Here is a 13,247-nt window from a genome sequence, read left to right as displayed (position 1 = left end):
CTCAAACCCAAGTCTGTCCTGGTTTGAAAAGGAAGTGAGCTTTTTGGGATGCTATGGTCAAACCAATATGTGCTCAGATTTGAATATTAGCACCTGGTGTGGCCACTGAGGACATGGATACGCCTCTGAGAACACAGGGGGTTAAAAGCAGAGAACTCCCAGGGGGAAGCTCTCTTGGGTTCTAGTCCGTGAAGGAGGTCAGACCTCCCCTGCCTGGCTGTGGGCTGGGCAGGGGAGGGGAAGCCATGCAGCCGGGTGAGGTAGGCCAGGGCCTTGGACAGAGAAGGGAGGTGAAGGCCCCTGCAGGATGGAAGGATGGAGGAGCACCAAGAGGCATTGGGCAGCCACCCCACCCTTCCGCCAGGAGAGAGAGAGAGGGAGAGCTGGTGTCTGTGCCTGTGCCACCTTGAAATTTGATAGCATGGCCAGTCAAGAAGGAGAAGGGGGGGGTTCAATGAGAAGGTGCCCAGCAGGGCAGCCGTGGGAGTTCTGGACAGGCAGAGCCTGAGATTTTTAACCTTTTTCTTAGATGATGGAAACCTTACAAATGCTGATCCTCCTGGAGTTGAATGAGAAGACAGACAGAGATGAGATAAGAGGAAATGGGCCACAAGAGAAGTTGAGAAGAATCTTGGGTGGGCGGAGGTGATGGAGTGGCCTTTGGCTGGACTTTTCTTGTATAGCCATGGACAGAACCATTTTTCCTGTGACACAGAGACTGCATTTAGGGGGGAGGCAATGGCTTGGAGCCAAGAGAGTGCAGTGATGTTATGTGAAGGAGTGCATGAACAGAGACAATGGGTGAGGAGGGTGGTGGTGCCCTCCGTCTTCAGGGAAGAAGAAGATCTCTGTTCTCGAGACGCCTCGGCCCCAGGGGGTGAAATTTGGGGGGGACAGGTGTCCCAAAAGTGAGAGACTGCTTTTTTTTGGAACTGGGCAAAGCATCCTTAAAAGGGAAAACCCTAGAAGCAGCTCTGGTCCATGCGCAGTGGTGAGAGCACTGTACATGGAAGGAAGATGTCACGATGGCAAATGATCTCCGGGCGGTGCCACATGTGACATGGAAACATAAGAGGTCTCAAGTGTGTTTCCAGGGGAAGCCTATGGTACAAGAAGGACTCCCTCTCCTTGATGAACTGAGAATTGATTATCTGAAGGGTGGTGATGGACTGAGAGTTGGTGATCTGAGGGGTGGATGTATTGGAAATTTGGTGGGGGGAGGAGGAATGTTTTTTAGAAGGTTTTCATTCCGAGTTCTGTGTGTGTTTCTCTTTATGTATAGTTGTAGGTTAATAGAGTTTTCTCTTCTTTATTTCTAAGTTGGAGCCTGCTTTGCTCTATTCCTGGTCACATCTCACAGCAGACACCAGGGAGGATATATTTTTATGGGGGCACTGGCATTGCGCCAGCGTCAAACCGTGACATAGTCACAGACAGATCGAGCATACCTGTTGCATAGATGATCCCTTCAGTGCTGAGCTATAGGTCGGACACATTTTACTCCATTAAGCATTTGCTCTTAACTCAACCATGCTGCAAAAAAAGCATCTGAATCTTTAAAAATGAACCCAAATACATACACTCTCGGCTACGGCTGCCTCCTCTTCCCCATCTGTTGGAACTTCCCCATCCATGGCTCATTTCTCTGTCCCCTCGTTTCTCTCTGTTCTCTTTGTTTTCCAAACCTTCTTTTCCAAGGTTTTTCTTCTTTCCCCCTACAGTCTCCCAAGAAGTCTATTTGGATAGAATAGAATTAGATACAAAAGTCAAAAAGGAAGAAACAGCTCTCAGTGTATGCTTCTACCTCACATCCCTCCAGTTCATGGGAAAAAAACAGCCATACATACATATTACACTGATACAAATGGAAACATAAGTTGTATTTTTTGAAAGAAATGAAAAAGAAACACGTTTTAAAAGTTGGATTTTCTTATGAAATGTGAGAATCCCAAATATTTCTGGCTATAATGGACTTTTACTAGTTCAAGGAAGCCTAGATATGACCACAACACAGAAAATCTGCAAAGCAAGCAACAGTTTCCCTCTCAACTACCTCCATAAATCTAGCAAGGGAGCATGTACAGAGCTATTCTTTTCTCCAAAGGAAACAAAAAAATGTTTATAAGTATCATTGAACAACAGACAGTAAGTACGTGGCCAGGGGGAACTGCTATCCAGATGTACTAGAATTCAAGCACCAAGAGACAGAATGGCAAAACAATAACTTGGGAAAACTGGAGCTTTGGCTTCAATATGAAATTCCACCTTTAAAATAAATTCAGGGATCATATCAGCTCTATAGAAATTGAAAATAAAACAACTAAAACACTCATCAAGAATAGCACAGAAACTCATATTATGCAATTGCACAGTTAGTCTATTGAGCTGTTAGCTGCAAAACAAAGAAGAAAAGTATTACGTGCAAACCATTAAGATGGCAGAGAGGTTTACGTACATGCCCCCATCTCTAGGAGCTTTTTGTCTAGGTAAGGTATTTGAGAGGTAAAATTGCACATGCAAATGAGATGGCATCAACCGTAAAGCACTACAAAAAGCCATGACCTCTGACAGGCACCTGCATTCAACAAAAAAGGTTGGCTATCAATAGTTTCAGGTTCTGTCCTATCTCTTCTCAATTCAGACAACAGCAACTCAGCAGCCCTCACAAGGTAGGCAATGATCAGATAGTCCAAGATGCCTAGAATTGAGGAAACTAATTCTACTGAGAAAGCAGGTAACAAAGCAGTTTATAAGTATTAACTCAATGTTTCAGTATCTCCTTTGAGACAATAAGTACAACAATAGTTTTGGTTTTGGTTTTTTTTTTTTTTTTACATGATATAGGTGAGAAAGAAGGCTGAAATCACTTTTCAATTTCATCCCCAGTATAGAAGACGATATTGCCATAAACCAACTTAGGTGAAGCACAGACAGCACAGATTACAAGTACAAAATTATGTGCTTGAGCAACACCACATTATTTGTGAGGCAGAAAACTGTTTCCCCCAGTAACTATCACATGGCTTCATCTGCCATAGCCTGTGTAACTGTATTATGTACTAAAATACTCCTAAAACTTTAGTTATTTCACAGGAGAAAAAAACCCAACCGGCACTGACAACTCAAGAACCAAATCCATAAATTTCAGAATGCACGACTATTTTACTGATGGGCATGATGCCAAAAATATTGAACCATTGCAAGAAATACCCAAAACTGGGTGAGACTGCAAAGTTGAAGAGGAAGCAGCCTCTCCTTAGTAAGGTTTTTCATGACTTAGGAAGGATCAGTAAAATGATTACTCTAAAAGCATCGGATCCATGCTTTCCCACAGTATAATTCTGAGGAAAGCCTCAAAAAGTTGGGCATGTCCTTTCAGATACAGTATTATGCCACCTCTGGACATGGGAATCCATCACAGACTATGGAATCTGTCTCCTTTTGCAATCAATTAGCGCCCTTACAATTTCAGCTAAGGATGCCTGAGGCAACCCTAATGACAGCTGTGGGCCTGACCTTCAAAAATATGTAACAGAAACTGCCTTGCTGGCCTGGTCTTAGATGGAAAGAAGAATAATCTGAAAGGTCCCCTTTGTTCTATCTTAAAAGGCTTAGGAAGTAACACATGGTCAGACATAAAATGGATCTTATGACTGTAGGAAGTTAAATTATTAGAAGTCTTGGGCAAAGAAGCATGCCCTTCTCAACTCTCATCCACAAGCCTCTGTCTGTCCAAAGATAGACTGACACAACTGTTGCAAGTGAAGTCTTCATAAAGACTAACAGTCACAAAGCATAAAGCCTTAAATATTACAGCATTTGAAAAAAGACTAAACTGGCAAAGTTCCAAGAAATTATAAATGGACATTCTAGCTATCACTCTTTCTTTTAATTCCTCAATTTGGATAGACATGTCTTCTTCCAAATGAGGTAAAAAAAACCTTCCAGTGCATCAAAGCAGTGAAACTAAAAAAAAAAGATATTTGGGAATCTGCATTCAGAACTAGTACCACCTCTGCTTCCAACCTTACATCAAATCCACAGTTAAAGTGTTCTGGAGTATAACAGCCTTCAAGTTGGAGGCCCACAAATTTGCATTAAGTTTATTTACATTCTGATGAGAACCCCTTCTAATTAATACTCCTTCCTTCTTAAGTCCTTCAAATTGTCTGTATTTGTTTGAGTTGCATTTTGTCTAAAAAGTGCAGTGGGTTCAGAGGGACTTGTCAAAAGAACAATATATGGATATGCTGCTTCTAATTGATAAATGAGTTCAGAAAGTTTCTTCCATGCCATCATCACTTATAAAAATTTGCTAAAGTACAGAAGTATTTAAAATTCTCTATCAGTCAGAAAACTATTTTCAACTAGAAAATGGCAAATATGAGAAGTACAAAAGAACACAAAACCAGCATATTACCAACACAGATTTAATCATGAGATGCTCTCTTCTATTTCCAACTTGACAGTTTGTTCAGCATTATCTATTTCTGTGTTTTAGATTACCTCAACACTGATAAATGAAAAGGGGATAGGAAAGAAAGTCCTCTCAGTCAGAACAGTATGTGTTCTAGATTTAGGGTGTCTGGGGGTGGGTTTCCTCATTAACAATAAGACAGACCACACATCCTGACAAATCACAGGAAATACGGAATGTTCAGCATTAAGAAAGGAAGTCCAGGTTTCTTTGCCAATTTAGATGAGATGGAATCTAGCTTACTGTCTTGGACAAACTAAGAAGTCCCTCCAGCAAAAGCTTGAGCTGCAGCAAGACATTTTCCTGGCATCTCTTGGGATAGAAAGTTGCTGTGTAACATTCTAAACAATATTATTTGTTGTTATATACACATTGTTTAGTCTCCTCTATCTGGTTTTCAATGAAGTTATGCAAATGAACAACAGTGAAAGGATACTTGTATCCTCTTTTGCCATTCATAGTGCTGTCAATGCAACTTTCAGATGTGGAAACCTCCTCCAAATTCAATATTGACAACGCAAACCTACATAAGCTGCACAACTTAAAATATTTACCTGCACTTTACGTTTATAAAGATTATCCTTTGAGGCAAACAGACTCGAGTCTCATGGTTGAGAGGTGCTACTGATGCTTTAAGTTTTAGCCTTCATATTTTTTAGATTCTCTACTGCCTTAGTGTGTGACTCTGAACTTCATATAAAGTGTTAGTAACTTCTCCTCACAGTTTAGTTAGACAAAACAATCCTTTTCCAGCCTGAGAACCAAGGACACTGTTGCAGCTTCAGGCCCAAAAAAGTATAAACAACAGCAAACTGAGGAGAGCAATCTGGGAGAATGTGACTTCATAACCTGAAGCTGCAATTGGACAATTAACCCCAATGTGTAAATGGACCAAAACTTATAAAAGTGTGAAAACTCACAACCGGTTGTCCATCTTGCGTAGAGCCACAGCCAGGCTCTTGTACTGCCCACGGTGTATCCTTTTAAGGCCTTTTAATAAATACTTACTTTATTCCTTTAACACTGTCTAGCCTCTGTTCCAGGTAGCCTCTCTAGGCATCACTACAAACATTGGAGCAAAAAAACAGGCCTGTGTCTGACAGAGCAATGATTTCTGCTGCAGAGTTAAAATTATTGTATGTAAATGAAAACCAAAAGATTCTGCAAGAAATCAGCTAAACACCTACAACATTTTCAAGGTTCAGCCTAGTCTAAGGTATGCATGCAGCAGAAAAGCTGTCCTGGTCTCCATTTCCTCCAAAAGAATTTGGAGGCATGGATATTGAAAGCTTCCAAAATGTGACTTTCCCAATCACTTCTAAGAAGTAGAAACCAAAAAACAGCTTAATAGGAAAGTAAAACCTTACCGTGTCTGAACTTCCTTCCAGCAATATGTTAATTGCTCTGTTCATGTCCCCATTACAATCATGTAGTGCCACTATGCACTCATCCTGGTTTTTCCCCGTCACTTCCATAAGCTGGCAGTAAGAGTCAGACATGTTAAAATATTCAAATTATCTTTGTAAAAATAAGAGTTAGTATCACCACAGATTCAAAAAAACACGCATAAGCTACTGTGTCAGAGCAAACTAAATTCCTAAATAAAGGTAAACACAAATTAAATTATAATCACGAAAGCACACTCTCACTTTTTTTTCCCCTTTGACTTTATGCTTGGAGATTTCCTATGCAGAACTTCATTCTTGTCCTTCCCACCAGCACAGCTACAGGCATTATTGATGAGGGTATTATGGCTTCAGGAAGTACAAAACTTCACTTCTGGCACATCACCAAAACAAGCTTATAACAACAAAAAGCACTTAATGCTTCAGAGGAGGTTTTACAAAGGAAAAGTCAATAAACCTGCATACACAGCTCTGGGAGGTCAAATTATTTTTTAAAATAATACCTCAATTTACCTTTAAGCTATGATTCTATGGTTTTCACTTTTCCTGAAAAACAACCACTATATTGGCAAACTCAGTTTACACAGGTGACATTTTTCCCATGTGTGTGTACACATGAACAACCTGAATGCATTCTTTATTCTGACAATTATTCAATTGTGACCATACTAAAGAGATATAGTCTGGAAGAGATCAGCACAGATGAGTTTTGGCTTAAAGGCCAAAGGAAAATACACCAATATAACCATACAGTCATAGTTATATTACCACACAATTTCTTGAAAACAGACTTTACAGGGCAACAGGAGCACCTTTTTCTAGTTAAATTTCTATCCTTGTGAAAAAAGCTTCATCTAATCAGAAACATGCTCTACCTCCAAAACACAGGTCAGCATTGTTACAGGGCATAAAAACTCTGTATCATAAGAAACATACTTGTTTCACTTTATCTTCAAAATCTGTGTCATTCTTATCATAGATCATCTGAGCAAGGCGAATCTGTTCTGCTGTTGCCTGAAAAAAAAACATCAAATAAAGTACACAAAATGTAACTATTTTTTTTTTAAAGTATCTCCTAGTTATCTCAATCACAGAATACACAGAGTTGGAAGGGACCCACAAGGATCATCAAAGTCCAGCTCCTGGCCCTGCACAGGACACCCCAACAATCCCACCCTGTGCCTGAGAGCATTGTCCAAACCCTCCTCGAGCTCTGACAGCCTTGGGCCATGACCATTTCCTGGGAAATCAGTTCAGTGCTCAACCACCCTCTGGAGGAAGAATCTTTTCTTGATATCCAGCCTAGCCCTCCCCTGACACAACATCAGGCCTGTCACTGGTCACTAGTGTCACTTTATATTTTTTCTCTAAAGATTCTCAAAAAGAATATGCACAACAAGCACAGCTGTGCTACAGGGAAGGGATTAACATTTCTATGCCCATTTTATAGTTAAAAAGTTAGCTAGAACAGAAGCAATTTCAACATATTCTAATGTGTTTGAACCACAGTTAAAGCTCACCACATAGACAAGACAACCATATAATAGAATTTACCACAGAAGCTTACACTTTATATTTCTTTTATTTAATATCTACAACTCCAGAGATAGTTTTATCATAACAAATTGACAATGGTATTTCTAAATTTACCAAATCTCTGATGATCCCTGTTCACATCACCTTCCACACCTCTCCCAATAACCACCTGACTGTAGTTTTATGAGCACGAGACTAAGTCATGCCTCAAGATTCTGCTCATGAACAGCTGAACTTCCTTTTTTATAACTGAATACTAGTCTCTGAAAATTGCTAAAAAATCTTGCTCTTGACAAAATATTTGGTGCTTTCGTAACATTTCTGGACAACAAATCCATGCCGGCAACTTCTCCAAAAACTGAAAGACTAAAATGGATGGATGCAGTAAAGAGCCATAAACCCAAATAGGCTATGGCTACCCTAAAGAGAAAACTACTCAAAAACATTAATGGCACATCATACAGGCTGCTCTTCATAGTGCAGCATCTGCAGCCTACTTAACTGTATTCCCATGAAAATACCAAAGATAACTGTATGCTACATTAACTTGGACCTCATTTGATTTCTGCCCAAACAGAAGAGGCTACTATCTCATGCTAGAGAAGGCTGATACTGAAGTGAGTCAGGACCCAAAATGCAAGTTGATGTACTGCAGATTTCGTTATTGAGAAGGGGACCACATTATCCCCCAAAATTCTTGACAGAAAGGATTCATCCTAGGCAGTCTCACTTCACAGGATACTTGTTGTGGTGTGCTGTAATGTCCCATTTTGGCCTTCCAGGTCACTTCTCCAGGTGTGTCTATACCTCTCTCCCTTCCCCCTTGCCCCCATGCTGAGTGAGTCCTGTCAATCAGGCTTAACATTCCAGCAAGGCGTCGTGGGGTTGGTCAAGTTCAAAGGATGCCCCTATGCCCAGAGGTCATTGGCCTATCTGGGTGTCATCTTCCCCTGAGACCCTGCCCCTCTCACCTGGTTGGTGGCTCACCTGTACCTCCCCTCCCCCTGTCCCTGAGCTTAAAAGGTGAATGAGACCATGCGGCCGGGTTTCTGTTGGAGCAGTTGCTCATGTTCAGACCTCTGTAACCATGGAATAAACCTCTGGACATTAAACCCTCCAGCAGAATCCATCCTTTTTCTCTTCACCATTGCCTGAAGCTATTCTTCCTGAGGTAAACGGGGTTCCTAACAAGCCTGGACTTGTTCAGTGCCCAGCTGCAATCTCCAGCAAGCCAAGGTATCTCTGGGGTGATACACCGCAGTTGCTGCCTTTGGCCCAGCAGCGAGGGTCAGACTGGCCCAGGCACAATCTAACTGGTAATATTGGGAGCCATATTCCAATAGATACTCACATGAAATTCTGTACCTCATGAGTTCAGACTTAAAAAGTCTCAAACTGGTTCACTTTTGGAGTTTACCACAAATGCAAGCTTTAGACAAGATCACCAAGCGTAAATCCTGAGTCTAAAAAATTATTCCACCATAAAACACCAGCTGCTTATTGGCTGAGAAGTTACTGCAGCTGTCCCAATTCCTTGAGGGAAGTAATATTTGCTATGCTCAATGTTCCAAGACAATCAGCATTTGTAACTGTCCTAGGTGACTTAGATGACCCAAAAAACCCCATGTATTTCCTATCTTCTCCATGTCAACCTGCCCAAGATTATTAGTCTCTTTAAGACCTGACAACCCAGGAAGTGGAACTTGTATGTTTTACCCCAAATCAGGGAAAGGAGGGGGGGTGAGTCCTTTTAAAAAACAGAGAATGCACACCAATGAGCCCTCTTGTTCTCTCTGGGCTCCCAAAGGGGTTGCCTTGGGCAGGTCTCCCAGTCACAACCCACAAAGCTGCATTTGGCAATCCAAAGCTACTTCAGAGCAGATTTTGAAACACCTTTGCTACTGCTGCCTGCTGTTTCATGAGGAGGGGTTGGGATCCTTTCTTCATGAGTTTTTCAGCTGCTACTCCAGTTCCAGCCACCTGCCATTTGCCAAGGAGGAGTCAGACCCATTCTCCACAAGTTTTCCAGCTGTTGCTCCAGTTCTAGCCATGCCAAGGAGGGAAGTTTCTTCCAGTGTTTCAGCAGCATTGAAGCCTTTTGGACAAAAGTAGGGTTTTTTCCCAGGTTTTGCTTTGTCCCTGTCCCCTGTCAGTTGTTGTTTGAGGGAGAAAGGAGTTGTGGATCAGCTGACTCAGTTGCTGTGTTGATTTTCCTTTGTTTTCTCTCTCTGCCAGTGGTCCAGAGAAGGGGGCTTCTCCGCCATCTTGTCTTTGTCCTCTAGGCCACATGGGCTCCTACGGCTGCCATCATCTTGGGAGGAGGGGGCTTCTCCACCATCTTGTTTTCTTTGTTCCCAGGGGGACAAGGTGACTCAGCACCTTTGTATCTAGTGGCTATTGCTGTTTTTTTCTTTTTAATAAACTGGTTTTTTTTTTTCCACTTGTATCTTCTCATATTTATTTCTCCTTATTGGTGAAAGAGGAGTGATTAAAACTATGAGAAGGTAGCTCATTGTGGAGTCTCCACCCCATATAATTGCCTTAAACTAAGACAGTAACAGAGTTAAATACTCTGCGCTACTTCACATTTTCAAAGTGTCACACTGACAGGCTGACAGCTTCATATGCCAATCAGTAACAAAAGAGGAGAGCCTGCTCTGGAATTCCCTGTGCCAGCCCTGGTGCCACCCTCCACAAAAGCTTCCCAGATCATCACGGTGCTCTGTGTAAAGGAGCTTACTCTTTGTATCTACTGAGAGCTCAGCAGAGAGCAGAAATAAAAGGTCTGCTGGTTTCAGAAATTAAGTCCTGATGATCGATCTTCTTGCTCTGACTTCAGTCTCCTCATGCCCACAGCAACTTTTTAGCTAGTGAAGAGATTTTCTTTAAAGATATCCAGAATATAAACATTCAATGTAATTTCTATAAAGACATGATGGGATATTTGACCAGAAACAGGAAACCATTGAGATTCATTTCTTCTGTAAACCAACCTTTTTCAAGTCTGTGTCAGAAGACAAAAATATACAAACTTTATAATACTATCAAATGAGCAACCATATCTTTCTTTAGCTTTCCTGTGTAAGGAGAAAGCTTAGAAACACAAGCAGGTGCAATATCACTAACATTTATGCCAGTGGATTGCACACAGATAGAATTGAAGCTTCAGAAGAAAAAAAAAAAAAACTCAACAAAACCCCACAAGATGTGTTTACTATACAAACACCAAATTAATGTCACAAAAAGTCTTGCTTTTTTTTCCCCAGTGAATGTTTCTTCTTCATTTTTAAGGCACCATTGTTAGAAATGTCATTGTAGTATCCTATAAAACAGTATAATTAGGTTTTAATTGCAACTAAGAAAATGGTAGCATCTTAAGACAGCTAGAACTTCACTCAACCTTACAAGATACATTATCTTTGCAGCATAACAGAGTGAAGGAAATTTTTAACAACTTTGAACTACCAGAAAACAGAAGTACACAAAACACAATGTGACAGTAATAGGCCCGGATCTTAAAATAAAATAGTATATTTATTATCCCGAAACAATGAAAATGAACTGTGATGTAATTTCTTAAATAACTTAAATGATGTTCAATGTGACTATGACAATGAAACCTCCATTTGAGAAAGTAACATAATTCTACATTCAAAAAATGAATCAGTGGTAATTGAATAGTATCATCCCACGTTTCTGTTGATCCGTAAAGCATAAGGAGGGAGGTTCATCTGATCTAAACAATAAAAATATACAGTGCACTAAAACATGTCTGCTGTATATTAAATAATCATCTTTTCCACTGAAATGACCAAACCAATATCTATTAGGCAAGAGGTAGAATAAGTGAGGAAAAAAATGCAGAAAAAGGTCTAAGACTTAATGCTTAAAATCAATGAATCACATCAGTTGCACATATACCCTAGTGATAGTGCAGTCTCCCACTGAGAGCATGCTCTATTAGAGCAGCTGCTTGAGGCCAGATGGAGATCCCACAACCTCTCTAATCCATGACAGTGTCTGTGGTAAACAATTTTTTTCCCATTTAACAGCTGGAATTTCCAGTGTTCCAACTCGTGCCATTGTCTCTGAGGCTGGCTTCACCTTTTTTATACCCTTTCATGAGGTATCTGAATAGAAGACAACCTGGCCTTGTCTTCTTAGGGATGAACAAATCCAGTTCCCTCAGTCACCACTCATTCATCCTGTGCTCCAGCCTCTCAACCATCTTCACAGCTCCTTACTGGGCTTGCTCCCATTTGCCAATGTCTGCCTTGCATTAGGGAACCCAAAACTGGGCAGAGTACTCCACTGTCTGGCAAACATCAAAAAAGGGGAAGCCATCACTTCTGTCAATCTGCTCATTATACTCCTGCATACTTACTTGTTATAAAGCAAAACCAAATTCAACTTCATTTGTTGAAAGTCACTTTCTAAACCCACACATTAGCATGAATCACCACTATGCAAAGCACTGTAACACAAGGAGATAAGGGCTTGAGATCACATAATTAATGTTGTACAGAGCAGAAGAGCCTCTCCATGTTAAAGATCAGTCTAGAAAATAAGACAATTTCCCAGGGGAGCACCTCTAGACTGAGAACTGAGGCAATTCTTGAATTTAATCAAATTTTGAAAAGTACCTGACAAAAGAATAATGAGTTGCCAGGAACAGAGACATTTTGCACTTTAACCCAAGCAAGCACACAACCTGAATATTCTGCTGCTGAGAACCAAGACAATGGGGTAAGAGCTTAATTTCCATCTGGCAGATACTCAAAATAACTTTAGTCTGCTAGTGGACAACCATCTTCATTTCACTTTGTGAAAGCACTGCACAAGAAGTTTAGAATTTTGTGACCTCTAAATATGCTGAACCATGCTGTAGAACACAACATGGATCTAACAAAGCTTTTCCCACCCACCAAAATTCCTCTATTGACCAGAAATTTTCTAGCATCATGAGGCTGGCATATGAAAGAGCTGAGCTCTGAAGACACTAAGGTAACAGGACAGAAATCCTGACAGGGATAGGCATAGAATTCCTCACTCATGGGAAATGTTGCTGAAGAACACAAAGCTCCTTCAGAGACAAGAATACAGGGACAACTTAGTGTTGTGCTGGATAACTAAGCAATTAAAGCAAGATATCAAACAAACAGACTTTTCCAAATAGGACCATAGCCCCCTCCCCAATATTTTCCCAGTTTTTACTGACTTGGGGAAGAAACAAATCGTTGCATACTCACTTTCAACTCAAAGAAGATTATATAGCAGCACGTACCTGTACTACTTGTTTCTGTGGTTGTGTTGGCAGAGAGGTTGAAATTTGCATTTTGTCCCTAGTACCCCGGGTACGTTCACTGACCACCGAAGTCATCATATACAGTATATATAAAACAATGTATGTACAAAATAGAAAATCTGAAAGGAAAAAAAGAGTTAAGGCAGGATACTGATCCCATACCCCAATAATATACAAATGTAGTAGATTGAACTCTTCCTGCCTTTACCACAAACTCTATACAGAGACTCCTGAGAAAGCAGCTTCAATACACTATTTTTGGATTTATTGCAATCTTTACAGTAAAGGGGTAAATGAAGTGGATAAAAAGCATTTTTGTTAGCTGACTTCGGTCTGTCTAGATCTCTACTTCCAGACAACATCTGGATCTCACAGCTTTTCCCAGTTATTTAACATATAGACTTTTCTATCTGCTACTCTGCTGAAATTCCAGCTCCAGCTGGATCACTCCTTAGATTTCGTTAATATCTGCTGTCTTGTTTTGATGCCTAGAATTTAACTACTCATACCCACTCAGAATGCA

General features: G+C 40.7%; 1 protein-coding gene across 2 annotated transcripts in view; it reads right to left on the bottom strand.

Annotated features, from left to right (window-relative positions):
• Positions 1–12,802, bottom strand: part of LOC134431450 (ubiquitin-associated protein 2-like) — a 176,335-nt gene extending 163,533 nt beyond the window's left edge. For both annotated transcript variants that reach the window (XM_063179461.1, XM_063179463.1), the window contains exons 1-4: positions 12,704–12,802; positions 6,820–6,897; positions 5,845–5,955; positions 1,581–1,734 (exon numbers count right to left, since the gene is read on the bottom strand). In XM_063179461.1, coding sequence (XP_063035531.1) covers positions 1,581–1,734; positions 5,845–5,955; positions 6,820–6,897; positions 12,704–12,802 — 442 coding nt within the window. The remainder of the gene's footprint in view (positions 1–1,580; positions 1,735–5,844; positions 5,956–6,819; positions 6,898–12,703) is intronic.
• Between the last annotated feature and the right edge of the window lie 445 nt (positions 12,803–13,247).

Source organism: Melospiza melodia, chromosome W (genome assembly GCF_035770615.1).
Source record: "Melospiza melodia melodia isolate bMelMel2 chromosome W, bMelMel2.pri, whole genome shotgun sequence".
Taxonomy (NCBI): domain Eukaryota; kingdom Metazoa; phylum Chordata; class Aves; order Passeriformes; family Passerellidae; genus Melospiza; species Melospiza melodia.
Note: the sequence above shows the minus strand (reverse complement) of the source record. Positions and strands in the feature narration are given on the sequence as shown.